We start from the raw sequence: 22,318 nt of genomic DNA, 5'->3' as shown, positions 1-22,318 counted from the left end.
TAAACATATTCATATTAATAATAATTTCCAACATAATTGATCTGTACTTTGACCTTCTACGGGAAATGACCCCCAGACGGCGTTCTTTTGAGGCCTGATGGGTAAGTCAAGGAGTTACAGACTTCTTCAGATCAAATCTGCCGTTGCCTGACTCCGCCCCCTGTGTGCATTGGCCTTGTTTTGAAAGCCAAAGGTGGGTCATGTGACGGGACTTCTCCGATCGTGTGCTTCCAGTCTCCCTGCGTCAGGACGAGACCTAAAGTCAGAACTCCCCAAACTTTGATTCACTGTCCAGAGGCTTTTTCTGCTGGATGTAGTGAAACGACTTCTGACACTCGCTGGTGGTTGAAACCTTCCTGAGGGACATTTGAGTTGATTGAGAAAAGCCCCCCCATGACACCAGGAAATAGAAGGTCTTCATCTGGCATATTGGCGAGTCCAGCTGAAGCCCCTCAGCAATCCTCTATTTGAGCCCAGGAGCAAAGTGAATCCCTTGTGCTATCCTAGGCACTTTAACATTGGGAGTTGGGTCATCTAGACCCACTAGACAGAGCTCTGAACCTTTTTTCTTCAATGATTTGTGATCTTCACTGGTGTCCATGGATTACATGAAATCTTTCCACCTTTATCCACCTTTGTCATGGTAGGAGAACACCTCAATGGAAGGGGGGGTCATAGGATAACACAAGGGTTAAACACACTGCTGTGAAACGCCACAAGTCAAATGTTCCATCCAGGCACCGTGAACGTGATGAGAAGCTGTAGAGGCAGCTGGAAGCTGCTGGGACTCCTCAGTGGAAGGACGAATGACGGCTGTGAGCAGCTGATCCACACATTTACACCCGAACTGGTGGGAAACCAGCAGCTGACCTTCAGACTCTGACCTTTGAGGCGCCATAGAGGCTCATCATCTATGAGTCCCAACAAGTGAGGTGTCATAATTCATTATTAGTTCTTTCATCTTTCTATTTTTACTGTTTTAACATTATTCACAAGAGCGCACTGTTGATGCCTTTAGTGTGACGTGTTGTCATGGTAACCTTTACCGACCTGGCTCTGCTGCAGCTCCTGAATGAGGACTGATCAGTGGAGGAAAGCGGTTTATCTGCTAAACGTTCAGCGATCCAAAGCGTCAGTTCAGAGGAGTGTTCTCCTCTTCCCGCCTGTTTTTGTCCAGATGATGAAGATAAAGTTTGTTTCAAAGAAAGAAAGTCCATCAGTCATTTCCTACATCGCTTTGATGGAAGAAAAATCCACCATGAACTCTGATCCATAAATGTGGATCAACAAACCATTTCTTTCGTTAATCAATAATAAAAATGTTTTCACTGTAAATCAGATAAAGACAGATGGACAGACATTCTTCCAGGTCTCTGTTGTCCCGGTTAGCCGCAGCGTTTTGGCCGCCAGCGCAGTGATAGAACATTCAGGCTATGTAATCAGAACTTCTTTAACGGTCGTCCATGATCGCTTTTTAACGGACACCCTGCAGCCAATCAGAATGCATGTTGTTCGAATGGCCCAGTCAGAGGAGAGCAGTTCTGCATGGTTCTGCTGCGTCTTATGAAAGGATTTCCTTCCATATTGTCAGAGCTTACTTTGGGTTTGACGTTAGCGGTGACAGAATGATGGAGCATGTGCTCCTAAAGCGCTGCAGCAGCACACAGTCCCACCATGAATGCTGCACCTCTCCTGCCATCTGTGCTCTTCCAGCTACATTTCTTCATCTGCCACGTCAAAGCCCACTCCTTCCTCCCAAATTCTGGACTTTCATCCTTCCAACGTGCTGTTTCATCTGCAGCCTGTGCTGTTGTGAAATGTGTGTCATTCCATGAGCAGCGTTTCTTAGTTTGGATCGATGTCGACCCACCCCAACCAGGAGCTGATTGGCTCTGCTTTGATGGGAGACTGCAGTTAAGGTCCCACTCCACAAATGGCGCCATGCATTGTGAACCCGTGAACCCAAAAGTCCTATCCTAATCAGATTTTCATCTAAACCGTCTAAACAGAACAATGTGATGTCCCTCCTCAGAGGATGGTCAGATATGTCCCTAACCTCAAACCAGATCAAATGCAGATTTCTTCCAGAATCACTGGGATTTCTTAGATTGAAACCTCTGTTTTCCATTTGCGTCCATGTGAGCTGTGGCAGTGGGAGTTAGTGGCTGTTCATCGTGCCTTTAGGAGGTTTAATGACTTTAAACCTCACTCAGGGAATTTCTCACAGTTTAATCAAACCAAACTGGTGTTTTCCATCAGGGTCAGGTGATGCAGTTCACCTGTGTCACATGAACCAAAAAGCCTTTGCATAGAGAACACCACAAACAGAACCCCTCAAGACAAACAATCATTTACAGCGGTCGGAGCACACTGACCTCGCCATGTTATTCTGTCAGTGGCGTTCCCTAAAGCGCAGCCCATCTAAACCATTAGTTTGCTTCCCCTCAGCTGATGAAAGGTAGAGGAGGCTGCTCTTCCTGGTCGCTGTGTCTGCACATCTGTTTGTAGGGATTGATGCTCTGTCTGTCTGATCTACTCCATAGTACAGAATCTGTTTTGGTCCAAACGTTTTCTGGGGTAACAGTCAGTCTGAACTTCCATCTGTGCTCATGACAGGCAGGAGAAGCTGCAGGAAGATGATTGTTTTCTTATGATGATTATGGAGACGTCATCATCACCTCTGTGACGCGTCCAGAATAACAGCCCCTCGCCAAGGACAGTCCAGATCAGAGATATGTCCATAATGAGCTTTTCCCTCTAGGAATCAATTTGCAGCCGTGTCTAGAGGGTGGGGAGGGGGCACTGAAGGTTGTTCAGAGAAACTGTCTGATTCCGGATCGTTCGCCTGAACACAGAGCTGCTTGAACGTCTGCAGATCTCTAAACGTCTGCAGCTTCCTGAACGTCTGCAGCTTCCTGAACGTCTGCAGCTTCCTGGGCGTCTGCATATCTCTAAACGTCTGCAGCTACCTGAGCGTCTGCAGATCTCTAAACGTCTGCAGCGTCCTGAACGTCTGCAGATCTTTAAACGTCTGCAGATATCTAATCGTCTGCAGCTACCTGAGCGTCTGCAGATCTCTAAACGTCTGCAGATCTCTAAACGTCTGCATCTCTCAGCACGGATCTGCTAGTACCGTCTTGTCAGGAAGCACATCTCTGGGAGCTCTTGTAGAATGCGATGAGGAAGCAGCCCAGCAGCCTGTGTTGTTTTAATCGTCTCAGAGTTGATATGATTGTGCAATAAAAATGAGAAGTTCTTGCAAATGTGTAAGTTATTGTTACTGTGAGTTTCTGTTCAAGCTGAGAGGATTTGTGCCAAAGGAAAAGTCAAAGTTGAACTGAGTTTCTGTTAAATTTTTCAAAAGAACCAGATCCTGCCCACTGACATTCAACCTCATCTCTTTTCTCCCTGCAGTCAGACCGCCCTGAGGCCAGGCGGCTGTGTGGGGCGCCGGGTGTGGATCCTGCTGGCCATGACTCACTTCACCCTGGACTTCTCCGCCTGCAGCCCCCTCAGTCAGGGGGGCAAGCTCACATCCAAAGCAGCGCCCCGCTCTCGCCCTCGCCTGCAGCCCCTTTGGGATATGCCTAATAAGCTTCAATGGAGAACAGTGAGCCCTTTGGCCCGTCGGTTCCTCCACCCTGTTCCTCCACCCCAGGACAACAGGTTGGGGGCGGCACAGAAGGTCAAGAATCAGAGGTTCCATAAGGCGGCACATAAAGGACCGACGGTGTGTAAGGAGTGCCCTTTGGGAGACTCTCGGATGGAGACGGCTGATCCTCTGACTGGAAGGGAGGAGGTTCCTGCAGCTCCACCCAGGAGGAGGTTCTTCATCAGAGCTCGGCGGCAGCTCAAGTGGGACAGCTACGACCGTTCTCAGGAGGGCCGGACCACCACGGTGCCAGGATTTATTGACTGGGGGCCAACAGGGACAGACAGCGTAGACGACGATGGCAAAAGGGGGCCCAATGTAACGCTGTCCACCAGAGCCTCGTCTGTCACCACGGCAACAACCGCTGGCACCACCCCCAGGCTCTCACAAAGGACGTTAACTGTGGTGACCACACCAGAGTCCAGGAGCACCACCAAATCCCCCCACAGCCACTCAGAGACTGCCACACCACCAAGACATGGGGACCCCCCAGGTAAGACCCACGGCAGATCAAACACTTTTAACAACTGGGGGGTCTCTGACTTTGTTGCTGTTGTCAGGTTATCAGCCTCACCTTCTTGCATAGATGCAAAGATGGAAACATGTTGGAGCTTCGCTATTGTGAAACAAACACACAAATTAGATTTACAACGACGCAACACATTGTATTTATGTGGATCCGTACGGACAGATCCAAATGGATCTTTGTGGATCCTTATGGATCCATGTGGATCCGTACGGACAGATCCACATGGATCTTTCTGTATGGATCTGCGGAGCTTAAAACACTTTTTGCATAAATGCAGAGCTTCTAAAAGAAATATTCTTGTTTGCTAAATTAATTAACTAATTAATTAATTAATTTGCACTTTGCATATAAATTTCAGCTTAACAAAAGAAAGAGGAAAGAAGTCTGCAGAATAAATGTATAAATGCAAAGTTACAGCTGAATTAGGAGATCTGATTGGTTCTTGACTCCAGTTAGGATGAACGTTCCCTTTGGTTTTCCAGTTTTGTGGTTTTCTTCCTGCATGTTCAGGTTCCTCCAGGTTCAGGATGATGATCATCCACAACTGGCCCTGTAAAGTTTCTGGTTTTCAGGTCTTCCTTGTCAGGTCATCTACTTTGTCACCCTTTGGTTTGTTGTTATTTCCTGGTTTGGTCACATCAGGTTAATTTATTTAGGTTTGTGCCTGTGGTTTGTTCTTCTGGGTTGTGGGTTCTACATCCAGCAGTTCCTGGTACGGTGACTGCGAGGCTCTCCTCCTCTGGGAGCTCGTCACTGTCAGCATCAGGCTCCATTAATGAGGAACATTAATGGAGAAGCTTCACATCCTCTGAGGACGACCTGAGGTGATGCAGACGTTTCCTTTGGTGCAGGGACAGACCCCCCTGCCCCCCCCCTGCCCTCCCCTGCATGACTGTAAATGTGTGCAGGCTTTGATCTGAGCTCCTGGATGAACCATGGGAGGCTGTCAGACATGTGACGGTGCTGCATGTGGCAAATGCAAAGAGGGTCATTATGGGATACGAGACTTTCTTCTGATTCTGGGGGGGGGTCGGCCTGAAGTTCTGCTGTGTGAACATTTTACATTGAGGGAGATGTGTCAGTCTCTGAATTTGGTGCACATTGGGCTCTCTGGTGGTTGAAAATTTTACCCCAAAAGATGGTGTTTCTTAACTTTGCATCAGATGAAAGACTATTTTAACCTCTGAGGAAATATGTTTTCCCACTTTAGACATGAATTATTAGGATTCAGGATTCTTTATTGTGTCACTTTGTGTCTGTGGTCCCGGTCCAGCTGTTTACATCTGACCTGCAGCAAAGTGGACCTAATCAAGTGGCCAGTCAGTGTAAATCTCTACCCTTCAGGCCCATCTGTCATTCAGGTCCAACTGATGACGGCTTGTGTGGGAGGAGCTTCAGTACAAGTTATGTGTCCGAAGCCCTGCTGCCTGTAGGGAAGCAGGAAGCTTTGAGGGAGCGGTTCTGTTTCTGTGGTTCTGTTCCAACAGACTGGACAGAAAATGTTCCATCCAAGGATGAAATTCTGACACTGATAGCTTTTCTACATGAACACGGGTCGTACCGGAACACATCTGTCCATCACTACACTGGGGGTTAGGAGGGGGGAGGAAGCAGACAGGGAGCAGGGTGACAGTGAGCACGTGGGGGCAGAGGTACATGCACGCTGCCGGGGTGTACCATGAGCTCATTAGGGGGACCAGATCCTCCCCAGCCCGACCATCCGGAACAGGCTCAGTCCGTTTAGGTGAGTGCAGCCATTCCCGTTTGAATTCTCTGACATCCTGTTCTTTAGGATTTCATTTTTCTTATCCAATTACCGTTAAGAAGCCCATTGAGACGACTGTTGTTGTGACAGTGGGCTATAGAAATGAACTAGAATTGATCTGACATGAGGTTTCTGTGCTGATTGATGCTAAGACTGTTTTTGGATTTCCAGTTCAGGATAGTTTTCTTTGCGATACATAAAGCGGTGAGAACCTTGTTGGTTTGTGTCATTTAGGTCACCTAGAGTTTGGGACCTAATATTGACACCATATTGATTAATCCTCACAGAACACCAGAATGTTTGGACAGGTGAACAGAACCACAGGCCGTGCATGTAGCAGACCAACAGAGACCCATTGTACAGAACCGTTGTCCACTGTAGTGAGTTCTGTGGAGAATCTTGTCTAAGTTTTGGTCATATTAAAGACATTCAATACCAGTTTGTAAAGTTCTGAAGTGACCTTTGGGTTCTAAAGGTCCATGAATTGTGTTACTGTAGGAGGGAGTTTGTAGAACTTATATCTAGGTTCTGTTTGAGCGGTTCTGTTCTGTTTCAGTGGTTCTGTTTGAATGGTTCTATTCTGTTTGAGTGGTTCTGATTGAGCAGTTCAGTTTGAACGGTTCTGTTCTGTTTGAGTGGTTCTGATTGAGCGGTTCTGTTCTGTTTGAGTGGTTCTGATTGAGCGGTTCTGTTCTGTTTGAGCGGTTCTGTTTGAACAGTTCTGTTCTGTTGGAGCGGTTCTGATTGAGCGGTTCAGTTTGAGCGGTTCTGTTCTGTTTGAGTGGTTCTGATTGAGCAGTTCTGTTTGAACGGTTCTGTTCTGTTTGAGTGGTTCTGATTGAGCGGTTCTGTTCTGTTTGAGTTGTTCTGATTGAGCGGTTCTGTTCTGTTTGAGTGGTTCTGTTTGAATGGTTCTATTCTGTTTGAGTGGTTCTGATTGAGCAGTTCAGTTTGAACGGTTCTGTTCTGTTTGAGTGGTTCTGATTGAGCGGTTCTGTTCTGTTTGAGTGGTTCTGATTGAGCGGTTCTGTTCTGTTTGAGCCGTTCTGTTTGAACAGTTCTGTTCTGTTGGAGCGGTTCTGATTGAGCAGTTCAGTTTGAGCGGTTCTGTTCTGTTTGAGTGGTTCTGATTGAGCAGTTCTGTTTGAACGGTTCTGTTCTTTTTGAGTGGTTCTGATTGAGCAGTTCAGTTTGAACGGTTCTGTTCTGTTTGAGTGGTTCTGATTGAGCGGTTCTGTTCTGTTTGAGTGGTTCTGATTGAGCGGTTCTGTTCTGTTTGAGCGGTTCTGTTTGAACAGTTCTGTTCTGTTGGAGCGGTTCTGATTGAGCAGTTCAGTTTGAGCGGTTCTGTTCTGTTTGAGTGGTTCTGATTGAGCAGTTCTGTTTGAACGGTTCTGTTCTGTTTGAGTGGTTCTGATTGAGCGGTTCTGTTCTGTTTGAGTTGTTCTGATTGAGCGGTTCTGTTCTGTTTGAGTGGTTCTGATTGAGCGGTTCTGTTCTGTTTGAGCGGTTCTGTTTGAACAGTTCTGTTCTGTTGGAGCGGTTCTGATTGAGCGGTTCTGTTCTGTTTGAGTGGTTCTGTTTGAACGGTTCTGTTCTGTTTGAGTGGTTCTGATTGAGCGGTTCTGTTCTGTTTGAGTGGTTCTGATTGAGCGGTTCTGTTCTGTTTGAGCCGTTCTGTTTGAACAGTTCTGTTCTGTTGGAGCGGTTCTGATTGAGCAGTTCAGTTTGAGCGGTTCTGTTCTGTTTGAGTGGTTCTGATTGAGCAGTTCTGTTTGAACGGTTCTGTTCTTTTTGAGTGGTTCTGATTGAGCAGTTCAGTTTGAACGGTTCTGTTCTGTTTGAGTGGTTCTGATTGAGCGGTTCTGTTCTGTTTGAGTGGTTCTGATTGAGCGGTTCTGTTCTGTTTGAGCGGTTCTGTTTGAACAGTTCTGTTCTGTTGGAGCGGTTCTGATTGAGCAGTTCAGTTTGAGCGGTTCTGTTCTGTTTGAGTGGTTCTGATTGAGCAGTTCTGTTTGAACGGTTCTGTTCTGTTTGAGTGGTTCTGATTGAGCAGTTCAGTTTGAACGGTTCTGTTCTGTTTGAGTGGTTCTGATTGAGCGGTTCTGTTCTGTTTGAGTGGTTCTGATTGAGCGGTTCTGTTCTGTTTGAGCGGTTCTGTTTGAACAGTTCTGTTCTGTTGGAGCGGTTCTGATTGAGCGGTTCTGTTCTGTTTGAGTGGTTCTGTTTGAATGGTTCTATTCTGTTTGAGTGGTTCTGATTGAGCGGTTCTGTTCTGTTTGAGTGGTTCTGATTGAGCGGTTCTGTTCTGTTTGAGTGGTTCTGATTGAGCAGTTCTGTTTGAACGGTTCTGTTCTGTTTGAGTGGTTCTGATTGAGCAGTTCAGTTTGAACGGTTCTGTTCTGTTTGAGTGGTTCTGATTGAGCGGTTCTGTTTGAACAGTTCTGTTCTGTTGGAGCGGTTCAGTTTGAGCGGTTCTGTTCTGTTTGAGTGGTTCTGATTGAGCGGTTCTGTTCTGTTTGAGTGGTTCTGATTGAGCGGTTCTGTTCCATTGGACCGGTACCGTTGGAGCCGTCCTTTTCGTGGGCTGCTGTTGGTTTGATGATGCGCTGCCGGAGGCGGAGCCACAGTCCCCGCCGTCGGTCACGAGACGCCATGCGGTCCAAAGCTGCTGGTCTTGGTGGGGGGGGTGTCTCCTCGGCGCAGGTACCGCCTGTTGCCCCGTTGTTGCTCCGCTGCTCTTACAGGTGGTGGGGATGGGGGGGGGCTCCAGATGCTCCAGGTTTGTTCCTGGTGTTTGTGCTGCTCGTATACCCCCCCCCCCCCCCCCCGCTCCACACACACAGATGGAGGTGTCAGCTTCATTATGGAGATGAAATCATTCAGCAGGTCGCAGCTGATAGCTGGTGGGGGCTGTTCTGTCAGGGGGGGTGGAGGCTGGAACATCCGCACATGTTCCGAGACACACGCGTGTTGGTCAGGCGTCACATGTGGAGGAGCAGCAGAAATGCACGTTTGACTTTATGACACATTACTGTGAAAAGCGGGGGGGGGGGGGGGGGGCAGAAAAGACAGAAACTACCCTCCCCAACAGTTACCATGGCGATGCAGTGAGGCTGCCTGGGCCGTGTGTACTGACTGTGAATAAAGCCGTTAACACAATGACAGGTTGGCGCCGCTCAACCGGCAGCAGATCAGCAGGTCCTCCTTCTTCTCGTCCTTCTGCCGTTTCTTCCTCGGAGACGAAGAGCGCCCGGCTGAACGGCGTTCAGTCCTACGGTGGGGGGGTGAAGCACAGCTCCAGATGTCCTTGTTTTTCCTCGCCGCGCTCTGCCGGGTCCCAAACAGCCTGCAGAAACTTCTGCGGTCCCGGTGAAGACCCGTTCAGGCGGCCTTCTGAAGCTGCTCTGCACTTGCTGTTGAACAACCCCCCCTTTTCCATTTGTGCTTTGTAAGATGAGCCCCCCCCCCCCCCCCCCCCCCCCCCCCCCCCCCGCCGCTCGACCATAACCGATGAGCGCGTTCGCCTTTAGAAGTGATAAACCCTAAAAGCTCCTCTCTGCTCACTTCAGCATTTGCCACACAGAATTATTCAGTCATGCCTTTGACAGTGGGGGGAGAGCATCCAGACCCCCCCCCCCCCGCCTCTCCTGCAATAACTCTCCTAAATTGCTGGTTTCTCAGTGGAAATCAGCCCAGATTGACACTTTGACACCAATAGCAATTGGCAATTCCATGCCATCAGCAGGTAACCTTCGATGGAAGTGTTCTCCCAGGGCGTCCCGCTCAGGTGCTGTCGTGAGAGAGGCAGTCTTGTGGTGGGGGGGTCATACTGTTTATCGGCACATATTGAGTGGGGCTGTGCAAATGTCCTCAGTGGGAGTGAAGAGGCTCTGTTACAAATGTGGAGCTCTCACATTTTTCTGCCGCTCTTAAGTGAGCTATGAGTAGGTGTTCAATCCATTATCTCCACATAGCTGTTTCCACAGGACGAGGGATGCTGCTGCATTACTGACAGTCCTCACATGCACAGAAAAACATGCATGTTGATGAGGAAATGGTTTGTCCTGCCTTTGTTCCAGCATTCTTAGTCTGTCATAGAATTCCAACATAAACTTGCAGAATGGGGCTCTAAACATATGTGCCCAACGTGTGTCATCTTCCATGAATCATCGGTGATCCTGTGTGACCCACACATAACAACACTCCCTCACTCACAGCAGGACCTTTCTAAATGAACTTCTGATCACATGATCATATTCAACTTCCACTGAGTCTTTACTCTTTCTTCATGAATATGCCAGCACCAAGAAAACTAACCATACGAGATGTGAGCAGACACACAGAGATGTGCGCAGACACACAAAGATGTGCGCAGACACAAAAAGATTGTGCGCAGACATAGAGAGATTTGCGCAGACACACAAAGATGTGCGCAGAAACACAACGATATGTGCAGACATACAGAGATGTGCGCAGACACACAGAGATGTGCGCAGACATACAGAGATGTGCGCAGACACACAGACATGTGTGAGACACACAGACATGTGCTCAGACACACAGAGATGTGCGCAGACACACAGACATGTGCGCAGACACACAAAGATGTGTGCAGACACACAGACATGTGCGCAGACACACAACGATGTGTGAAGACATACAGAGATGTGCGCAGACACACAGACATGTGCGCAGACACACAGAGATGTGCGCAGACATACAGAGATGTGCGCAGACACACAGACATGTGTGAGACACACAGACATGTGCGCAGACACACAGAGATGTGCGCAGACACACAGACATGTGCGCAGACACACAAAGATGTGTGCAGACACACAGACGTGCGCAGACCCACAACGATGTGTGAAGACATACAGAGATGTGCGCAGACACACAGACATGTGTGAGACACACAGAGATGTGCGCATACACTAAGACATGTATGCAGACACTAAGAGATGTGCGCAGACACACAACATTGTGTGAAGACATACAGAGATGTGCGCAGACACACAGACATGTGTGAGACACACAGAGATGTGCGCATACACTAAGACATGTATGCAGACACTAAGAGATGTGCGCAGACACACAAAGATGTGCGCAGACACTAAGAGATGTGTGCAGACACTAAGTGATGTGCGCAGACACACAAAGATTGTGCTCAGACATACAGAGATGTGCGCAGACACACAGAGATGTGCGCAGACACTCAAAGATGTGCGCAGACACACAAAGATGTGTGCAGACACACAGACATGTGTGAGACACACAGAGATGTGCGCATACACTAAGAGATGTGTGCAGACACTAAGTGATGTGCGCAGACACACAAAGATTGTGCTCAGACATACAGAGATGTGCGCAGACACACAGAGATGTGCGCAAACACTCAAAGATGTGCACAGACACACAAAGATGTGTGCAGACATACAGAGATGTGCGCAGACACACAAAGATGTGCGCAGACACACAACGATGTGTGAAGACATACAGAGATGTGCGCAGACACACAGATATGTGTGAGACACACAGAGATGTGCGCATACACTAAGAGATGTATGCAGACACTAAGAGATGTGCGCAGACACACAAAGATGTGCGCAGACACACAAAGATTGTGCGCAGACACACCGAGATGTGCGCAGACACACAGATGTGCGCAGACACTAAGAAATGTGCGCATACACACAAAGATGTGCGCAGACACACAAAGATAAGATAATAAAAAATAGGACTTTAATGATCCCCCGGGGGAAATTCGGTTGTCACAGCAGCCTAAAACAAGAAATATAGCAGTTGGAGAAGTACGACAAACAAAGTAGCAATGAGTAAGAATAAAATTTTAATAAAACAAAGTGGAAGTAAAAGTACACGTCATAAATAATGAGTTAAATAAGGCAATAAATAACAGCACAATGGGCGCAGACATACAGAGATGTGCGCAGACACACAAAGATGTGCGCAGACACACATATATGCGCAGACACACAGACATGTGCGCAGACACACAAAGATGTGTGCAGACACAAAGGTGTGCGCAGACACACAGAGATGTGCGCAGACACACAGAGATGTGCTTAGGCATAGAAATTCCGACACAGAGATGTGCGCAGACACACAAAGATGTGCGCAGACACACAGATGTGCGCAGACACACAGAGATGTGCGCAGACACACAACGATATGCGCAGACATACAGAGATGTGCGCAGACACACCGAGATATGCGCAGACACACAGATGTGCGCAGACATACAGAGATGTGTGCAGACACACAGACATGTGCGCAGACACACAAAGATGTGTGCAGACACAAAGGTGTGCGCAGACACACAGAGATGTGCGCAGACACACAGAGATGTGCTTAGGCATAGAAATTCCGACACAGAGATGTGCGCAGACACACAAAGATGTGCGCAGACACACAGATGTGCGCAGACACACAGAGATGTGCGCAGACACACAACGATATGCGCAGACATACAGAGATGTGCGCAGACACACCGAGATATGCGCAGACACACAAAGATGTGCGCAGACACACAGATGTGCGCAGACACACAGAGATATGCGCAGACACACAGATGTGCGCAGAAACACAAAGATGTGCGCAGACACGTAGAGATGTGCGCAGACACACAAATGTGCGAGATGCAGACTCAGGGAGGATATGTGGGAAATGCTGATGACTTGCTGGTTCAGTTCATGTCCCTTTGACACGACAGGAGTCTTTTATTGCTCTGGGAGGTGAAGGTTTCCCACAGCGAGCTGAAGAGATCATTAATTCTTGCCTGACCCGGCTCGCCTCTCGGATGGCAGAGCCAACCCAAGTTTATTATCCAGAGGTGGCTGACTGCGCAGAGCGAGGCAGAGGAAAGGCGGCATTGTTTTCCAAAGTGATCCAGCAGCACTTCCATTTGAGTGCATCAAAGAGATAAATTGGCTGGGATCAGCATCTAGTCAGCTGAGTGATGGGAAGGTGGGATGAAAAAGGCCCAGATGGCCGTTTGCATCATGACAGCTTTTATTTTTATTTAGTTCTTGTCCTGCAGCATGTTACCTGATGTCCTTCTCATCCTGAGCTTCATCATTCAGTTTTGCATCAGTTCTCTCTGTAATAGTGAAAATGTAATTGATGGATTTCTTTCTCTGTCTTTCTATTTCGAGATTTTTCAGAGAACCAAACCAAAAAGTTGAGCCGTTGACAAATAGAGTTCATTTTTTCAAGAACATAGTTTGTTTTAGCTTTGGAACAGTCCTGAACTAACCATAAAGCCACACTGTGGCTTTTCTTTCAGATCAAGCAAATGTCAATAGAGCCTTTTTCCTGTTGGCACATCTGTTTTCTTCTTTTCTACCTGCTTTTCTACTCCGCCACGAGGAAGCACCATCAGTGCTTTCAGCTAGATGCAGAGGTTTGTGTCAGGAAGGACGTCCAACCTGACCCGAAAGCCAAACTAATCACGTAAATCACAAACAGAACCTTCAGCCCAGGTCGGTTGTAGCTGGTTCAACAACACCCGGTGCTGATGGCCCGTAAGGTTCTGGTGAAAACTAGACAACTGTTTGTGGAAGAAGGAGATGAGGAGGAAGGGGAGGAAGAAGGTGTGTTCTGTGGGTTATCAGTGCTTTTCAACCAAAGTGTCGCGGTGCGCTGGTGGGCTGCGGGAAATTGATCAATTTGACTTTGACTTTGTTGGTCTGAAAACATTTAGCATCACCAGATCATCATCCAAACAGAACTGGGTTTAGGTAGGAATATGAAAGGCTCTGGTCTTTGTGTTTATTTGATTCTTACTCAAGACGCTTTGATGAAAATGGTTGTGGAGTCTTTACGCAGAAGACAGAGTTTGTTCTAGTGTTGGTTGGTGGTGAGCATTGTGGTTTTTGTCTAGGATAAAGTATCTCAAGGAAGGTTTTAAAACCCTGAGAAAGACACCGGAGGCAAAGTTGGAGGAGCTTTAACCCTTCTTAAACCCGGTTTGAACCCAAGCTTTATGGTTTGCTGGACCTGCAGCATGACCACATGGGAAAGCGTCCTGCATCTCTGTGTGGAAGCTGCCGTTCAATCAAGTTTTATTCACTTTGCGTGTAAACCGGTACACCGGTTACACCGGTAAAGACTTCATATGTCTTTCTGTGGCATCCACACAGGTGATGTTCAGAGATCCGACTGATGAAATGATCTCCCTGTTTGAAGTACTCAGATTACCTTTTTGGAGAACAGATTAGAGTCCTTTCAATCATTTGAGACAAGGAACGGGGAAAGGGGAAAAGAATGAACCTCTTTTTGATATAAGTTCCATCTTTGTTATAAAATACCTAAACTGGACTTAAGTGATTTGCTAAAGTCTTGAATCAAATGTTTTGTTGCAGCAAAGCAGATGTCCTTCTTGCTTTTCTTGTCTCCTCCTGCAGGTTTGGCAGTTCATCAGATAATCACCATCACTGTGTCTCTTATCATGGTCATTGCAGCCTTGATAACTACACTTGTCCTTAAAAACTGGTAGGAAAGATTCCTTTATGTTTCGTTTTTGCCTCAGTCTCTCACTCTGCAGCTTTTGGCAAAAAGACGAGGTATGATTTTATGTTTGCTTCATGTCTTTGGTGCGTGTCTGTGCAGCTGTTCGCAGTCTGCAAACGGGCGCCACAATAGCCATCAGCGGAAGATCCACCAGCAAGAGGAAAGCTGCCAGAACCTGACGGACTTCACCCCGGCCCGGGTGCCCAGCAAGGTGGACATCTTCACTGCCTACAACGACAGCCTGCAGTGCTCGCACGAGTGCGTCCGGACGGCCGTGCCCATCTACACGGACGAGATGATCCAGCAGACGCCCGTCTACAAGACTGCCTACAACGGGAACAGGTACGCGGGCGGAGGGAGGGGGCGGCATCTCCGCGGCGGCCGTGGTCATGAATGCAGAGCCCATCCAGCATGGTTCCAGCAGAACTGTCATGGTTCTGTGTCACATTTATCAGTGCGAGGAGACGGAAAACCACAGAAACGTTCCTCCAGATTCACCAAAGTCAGTGATGTCGAGGGATTGAAGGCCGTTTTCTTTTATCCTGTGTTTCATCTCCTCCCTCCACATTTCTGCAGCCTCAGCAGATTTCCGGTGGGATCTGGGGGGCCGCTTCCAGAAACAGACATGGGGGGGGGGCAGTGAGATGTCAGAGCGCCGGCAGCTTGTAGTGCCAGCAGCAGCCCTCTGAGGCTCAGAGCTGCCAGAGGTGATCAGATCCAAACCTCCAACAGGTTTATCAGGACTCCAGCAGCATTGGGGGGCAGGGGGAGTCACTGATGTCAATCAGTAACCGGATTGTTGTTAAGGAGTAAGAAACGTACGTAAAACTTCAGAATAAACCCAGCTGTTATTGGTAAATGAATCCACATCAATGTTGTGGTTTCGCTGTTTCTGAGGTGTAGAAACTAATTAAGAAGGTTTGAAGAGGCTGCAGCAGCTCCGGGAGGCAGAAATGTACGGAGAAACTACCTAAAACATTTATATGGAAATATGGATATACACAAATAGACTGTATGAATATATGTGTATATACATGTATACAATATGAAATTGTTTTAAATTATTTTGTTTGCTAAATAAATAAATAAATGTGTTTAAAAATAAATGGTCAACTAGACATTAAACATAAACATAGATAAATAATAAAAGGAAAAACTTCAACCCAAACTTCCAGCAGTGAGACTCAGACAGAAATTCCTGCTACTGAACAGTTTTCCAGATTCTTGGATTTCTTCCAGATCATCAAGTTAAATGAAATCTGTGTCCAAACCAACAAGTAAACTAGAATGAATGTCAAATCCATTCACATGTTAGTTTCCTAAAGTTCACCACTGTTGTTTTTCCACATCCAAAGAATCCAAAGGGAACATTCTTAGAACATTCTAGACCCTGGATGGTCACATGACTTTATTCACAGTCTGTCCACACATTGGACTGGAATGATGGACTGATCCGTGTTCATGACATCACACGTGTGTTGTTGCTGTGATTGGTCGGTTTTACATTAGAGTGAAGTGAGCGACTTTGGGAGCTTTTCAGGCGGATAACTCTAGCAGTGCGTTTACTTTGGCCACTCCCCTAAGGCGGTTCAGTTAATCAACTCACCAGTTCAGCGTCCTATTCAAGTCCAGGTGTGCAGTTGTTCATTCTCTTCCTTTACTGCAAGCGCTGCGTTCGTCGCCCCACCCGCCTCCCCAGCTTCCTCCTGTGGGGGGTATTTTATTAAAGGTTATGGAGATCTTGTCTTATGTATTGAACGGAGCTTATGCCAAACTAAAAGAATGTGGAAATAAATATCTTACTGCATGAGTTGTTTGACTAGAATAAACCTACAGTCACAATCCAGATGGTATTTTCTAATATTAGTTATAATCAATTACTTTCATTGTGAAACGGTTTTATGATGGTTCAGGTTGACTTGATTCGATTCTGCCTCAGACAGATCGATCTGTTTGGATCTTAGTAACAGAAATCAGTTCACTCCTGCTGTCTGTCGGCTTTTTTACTTCCTTGGTTACAAAAATCCCCATTGGACGTAATCTGCTGGTCCTTGATATTGGCTGTTATTTTAAAGTGACGGTGGTTTGGATTATCGGAAAGATCTGTAAGGAAATGGATTCTAACCATCAAAATGGAAAAAGATCTGGATGGGATCAAATAAGATAAGATAAGATAAGATAAGATAAGATAAGATAAGATAAGATAAGATAAGATAAGATAAGATAAAGATACTTTATTGATCCCAGCTTGGGAAATTGGGTTGTTGCAGCGTCGGCGTTAGGCTCAAGGTACAAACTTACACACAATAGACGACAGAGAACCAGAACAATCAATCAGAAAGGGACATCAGTGAATTAGAACAGTTGTATTGCGTGCCACACCAGGAGAGAATAACAGACGGACCATAAATGACTTTATCTATTGCACATGGATGACGAGTTCTAGAGTCCAATGGAGTGAGGTATGAAAGATCTCCTGAAGCGGTTTGTGTGACAGTGAAGCTGCCTTAGCCTGTTGGAGAAGGAGCTCCGCTGACCATCCAGTACAGGATGGAGAGGATGCTCAGGATTATCCATGATGGATACCAGCTTATTTAAACTCCTCCTCTACATCACAGATTCAAATGTGTCCATTTTACAACCGATTACGGAGCCAGCTCTTCGGATCAGTTTGTTCAGTCTATTACTGTCCTGAGCAGATATGCTGCCCCCCCAGCAGACCACTGAGAAGAACAGAGTGCTGAACACAACAGTCTGGTAGAATATTTCAAGCATCTTGCTGCACACGTTGAAGGACCTCAGCCTCCTCAGGAAATGGAGGCTGCTGCTGGCCTTCTTATACACAGCAGTGCTGTTGCTCTTCCAGCTCAGTCTGTTGTCAATGGTTACTCCCAAGTACTTGTACTCAGGATCGGGATCAGCGTAGATTTTCAATTAAAAAGTACACATTGGAAACTTGACATAGAAAAAACTGTTGCCCAATGATAAGTCATGGCTCTTTGTAACTGCTGCTGTTTTGATTTTTGCTTTTGTCTCATTTTACAGTTTCCATGCAGAATTTTACTAATAAGTCTAATTATTTTTATTATTATTTTTTTTTAACTTGTCCTGTCCAACAGCTGGGCAGACAGATGAGAGCTGAGGGCCTCTTGGGTTGGACATATTTTATTTTAACAAGAGGGGTTATTAATCTTCTGACAAACCCAAGGTATGTCTGAATAAACCCCTTTTGTAATTGAGGCCAAACTTTATTAATTTCAATCATGTTTGAAAATCTTTGGTGTTGGACCGGACGGAAAAGGAAAGAGGGGAAGAAGAGAGAGGGACGCTAGAGAGAGGGGGGGGGGGGGGTAGGAGGGTGATAATAGGAGGGGAAGGGGGGTAAGACCATGAAGCAGCATAAAGCAGACAGGTTTACTGGTTGTTAATCATTACGGTAAGGTTCAAATGTAGTACAAAAAGGGCGGGGCCTGTCCACACACACACTCAAATGTTATAAACACACCTGCTAGCTGCAAAAATGTCCACATGTCGACATGTACACAAAACAGATAGTGTTCACACACGCATACTTATGCCTTAAAACCAACTAGTGTGAAATATTTCAGTCACTAATAAGTCTAATTTAAAATGGGGGCGGGGCTCTTCCCATGGAGGGAAAGAGGTTCTGAGTATTTCAGCTCCAGAACGGTGAAAACAGTCTGAATGGAAACTGAGACTGAAAGGAAAGAAGAAGCGATAAAACAAAGGATGAACGTAGAAAACAGCAGCTGTTCCAACAACAAACCTGATTTCCATTCAGCTTTGGGTGGTGTCCCGGGGGTGGGGTCAGAGGACTGCGGCATGTCCACACCTCAGCTGGATGTCCTCAGAACAGCTCCTCCAGTGTCCTTCAGGTGACATGAAGGTCGCGAGCTCAGCCCCCCCCTCATTCAGAGGATTATGGACAGAGTGGTTTAAGGACACATGAACATTTACTGGCTGTCAGAGACTCAGCAGCTGATTCAGTCCAGTCATCCTCTTCTCCCAGTTTTCGTGGTAAAAAGACGTTTGTGGTTCAGATGGAGGGCGGGGCGGAGCAGTAATCTGGATGAAGCAGAGGGAAAGTCATGTGATCTTTGTTTTATTGACTTTTTACAACCTTCTAAAGCGTTTTTCAGATTCTGTTCATGCTCATGAAACTGAGACAGCAGTTCATTTCTGGAAGTCATCCTTGACGTCAGAGTTAGCTGGAAACGACTTAAAGATGCATCTCATTCTCAGTTTCCTAAAGTATTTCAACCTACAGGAAGTGAAGTCATTTCCTGTTGGTGCTGTTCTGCAGTTAGTTTCAGAACCGCTGAGCGCCTTTTGTTCACCGTTGCTCCGTTTCGTGTCCAGCAACCCGTGACCCCAAAAGGAACTGAGCCGATAAATAAATGTTCTTTGTTACTCATAACTACTTATAAAATGGGACCAATGGTCCAGGATGGGGGCAGTCTGTGAGGTTTGAACCCCTGTGTGCTCAGATCAATGAGAGCTCCGTGCTGACAGTGATGTTGGTCAGTCAGTCAATGACCTTCCTCTGAATCCACGGTTTTCACGGTTCATCTGGCACACGCTAAAACCAAACGCTGCGTTTTTGTCATCAGCTCAGTTCTTTTAGTTTGAGCCCTCTATGCCCCCCCCCCCCCCCCCCCCCCCCCCCCCCCCGTTCCAGCCGCTGAACCACAGCCTGGTTGTCTGTTTTTGGCGGATGACTCCCCGTTGTGTGTGCATCAAACCTTTGCCGTTCCAAAAATACACACGTTTAGCCTCGACAAGAGAGCAAAAACATAGGAGAATTTGTTTTTGTTGGTGGAAATAAACTCAGGGGTCAAAGGTTAGAAAAGGCCTTTTGTCTTCCTGCAAAGCTTGACTCCATAAAGGTTGTTTTGTTCGTCTTTTTCACCCAACAGGCCCTCTCCCACCGAAAGGCAACTGATTCCTGTGGCCTTTGTGTCGGAGAAATGGTTCGAGATCTCTTGTTGATGACCTGGAGGCCTTGATGATGTTCTGTTGGAATGAAAGACATCTACTGGGGTGAGTTCTGTTCCACTCTGCTCGGAGACTTTGCCACCTCAACTCCCACGGCGCTGCTGCCCCAGTTTGGGAACAGAGGGAACTTGGCACATGTTTATTATTTGTGGCATGATTACGCTTCTTCTCCTCCTCCACAGAAGTCAGAGCAGCGCCGTTCGTCTTTAGAGAGAAAAAACAGGTTTAGAGACGAGACTGTCAGAGAATTTTCTACTCCAAAAAGGCATCGTTATCTTTCATGATGGCTTTCTCATGTTTACCCTTTAATAGGGGAGAGGACGCCTGAATTACTCACCCTTAAAGTACCGTAACTCTTCAACCCTTTGAATTAAAGTAGATGGAGCGCATTTCTCTGCATCAGAAGCTGACTGTGTCAGCATTCTGCTGTGAAGCATTTCAGAGCAAAGCTGCTTTTCTCCACAGCACAATTACGTTCTTCACGGAATCGGTCGAGAAGATCGGATGTTCCAGAGAATGTAAACACTGGAGCTGAAGCAGAACTGTAACTATGACGCTTTAAGAAGCATGTGGTCCTTTAGCAGGGGGGGCTCCAGGATCCGGAGCTCCTCCCCCCTCCTGGTCTGGATGATCGGACTGGGGAGGACCTGGTCCCCATAATGAGCACAGCACCCCCCCAACCCCCAGTGTGGTGATGGACAGATGTGTTCCGGTACGACCCGTGTTCAGGTAGAAAAGCTATCAGTGTTAGAGGTAAGATCTTAAGCCCCAGCCCGAGTCAGAACCACTAAATGACAATCATTATGTTCGGGTCGGGTCGGGCCGGGCTTCTCTCTCTGGCTGACTTTTTTAATAAATATATTGTAATGGCTGCAAAGAAGCTCCTTAGGCGGGCGGTTGTCAAACAGCTCTTTATTGATCCTGCATGTTAGAACGGTTACCGCACGAACCGAAAGGCACAGCCAGCTTCTTACTCAGAGGGAGAACGTTCAGCGAACACACACACACGCGTAGACCCCGCCCCCTTTATCCCACCAGTCACCAGCCCACCGTTGATTGACAGACACTGTGGTCCAGCAACTGGCAGAAAGAGGGGGGCGCCGGCCACCCGCAGCTCTGTGCACGTGTCGTGAATGTAATCTTCCCTCCTCAAGTCTGCATCTATTTTGTTTAGGTATCACCGATATGGAGCAGCAGGAAGTCAAGGAAAAACTTAAGACAGGGGAACTGAAAAGGCAAACACGCACCGCCGCGGCTGCAGTATTTCACCGCATTGAGCGAGTGCGCATCAAGATCGCTCTTTCACTCTTTGTCTGGCCTCTTATTCTGTGTTCCAGCGTTATTTCATTGTGCAAATGCATTTATCATAATCATAAAAATATGTAGATTATTTTAACCTTAAATCTGGCGTTTCTTTCTGTCAAAAATACTATGGGACACAGTAAATTGAAATTTCGGGTTTGCTTCGGGCTCCGGCCTGCAAATCAAGTTAATTGGTCGGGTTCTGGCCGGGTTGGGCTCTAATGCCCGCGGGCCTGGGTCTGGTCGGGCTGGATTTTTTAGGACCCGATCTTACCTCCAATCAGTGTCAGAATTTCATCCTTGGATGGAACATTTCTGTCCAGCAGATCTAGCAGAAATGTCGTGAAGCTTAAAATCATAAACTACTCAAATTTGCAGCTTTGCACTCGTATCCCCCTACTTACCCCCCCCTCTTTCTTTTTTCTTCAACGCCCCCCCCCCCTTTTACTACACTTTACCTCTCTCTCTTCCCTCTGTAAAAAAAATTCATCTTCTTCTTAACCGTTTATTCCCTTTCGGGGTCACGGGGTTGCCGGAGCCTATCCCGGCCACTTGGGCGTTGGCAAGGGATACCCTGGAATGGTCGCCAGTCTGTCACAGGGTGGGATATCCTCAATCACACACACATTCGCTCTCACACCTATGGACAATTTAGAGTTTCCAATCAACCTATGTAGCATGTTTTTGGACGGCGGGAGGAAGCCGGAGATCCCGGAGAAAAACCCACGCATGCACGGGGAGAACATGCAAACTCCACACAGAAAGGTCCCCCATTGATGTAGTTTTTCATGTCCCCCAGCCGGGACTTGAACCGGGGGCCTTCTTGCTGTGAGGCAAGAGCGCTAACCACTGCGCCACCGTGCAGTGTTGCAAAAAAAATACAACATATATTTAAAGTATAAAATGCAATGAATAAATAAAAAATAAAAAAAAAGCTTTTTATACAAATATACCCCTGGCTGTCAGAAGATTCACCCCCCCCGTCGTAAAAGTAGAATCTGTCCAACACAAAAGGCCTTCAACTATTTTAAGTTAAGTTAAAAAAAAGTTAAGAAAAAAGAAGAAGCGTGTGTTTAATACATGCAGACGGCGGTGAGTTTGACTGATAAACACATGCTGTGGCCCCCACTGGCAGTGAGAGGCTGGTGCGGGGGGGGGGGGGGGCGTCATGTTTGCCACTGACCCAGATATCCATGGAAGGCATTGCCTGCAGGTAAATGAGTCTGGATGTACATTAGCTCAGTTTTCATGCCCCCCCACCCCCTGAATCAGCATCTTTTTGGCTAAATGTTTTTTCCCGATCTCCTCTGGAAAACGTGAAGCAGCGACCGGCCCTGAGCCTGGACCGTCTGAAGACCATCTGCAGACCGGCTGCAGACTGTCTGCGGACCGTCTGCAGATCATCTGCAGACCGGCTGCAGACCGTCTTCGGACCATCTGCAGACCGTCTGCGGACCATCTTCGGACCGTCTGCGGACCGTCTGCAGACCGGCTGCGGACCGTCATCGGACCGTCTGCAGAC

The 22,318-nt window shown here is 47.2% G+C and overlaps 1 protein-coding gene across 1 annotated transcript in view; it reads left to right on the top strand.

Moving 5' to 3' along the window:
- Positions 1-22,318, top strand: part of ajap1 (adherens junctions associated protein 1) — a 44,196-nt gene that overhangs the window by 17,193 nt on the left and 4,685 nt on the right. Inside the window, exons 2-5 of the mRNA XM_023956269.2 lie at positions 3,415-4,145; positions 14,373-14,460; positions 14,578-14,820; positions 19,416-19,539. Of these exons, the coding sequence (XP_023812037.1) occupies positions 3,415-4,145; positions 14,373-14,460; positions 14,578-14,820; positions 19,416-19,488 (1,135 nt within the window). The 3' untranslated portion in view covers positions 19,489-19,539. The remainder of the gene's footprint in view (positions 1-3,414; positions 4,146-14,372; positions 14,461-14,577; positions 14,821-19,415; positions 19,540-22,318) is intronic.

The sequence above is a fragment of the Oryzias latipes genome, chromosome 7 (assembly GCF_053564925.1).
Source record: "Oryzias latipes strain Hd-rR chromosome 7, Olatipes_Hd-rR_3.1".
Lineage (NCBI taxonomy): Eukaryota > Metazoa > Chordata > Actinopteri > Beloniformes > Adrianichthyidae > Oryzias > Oryzias latipes.
Note: the sequence above shows the minus strand (reverse complement) of the source record. Positions and strands in the feature narration are given on the sequence as shown.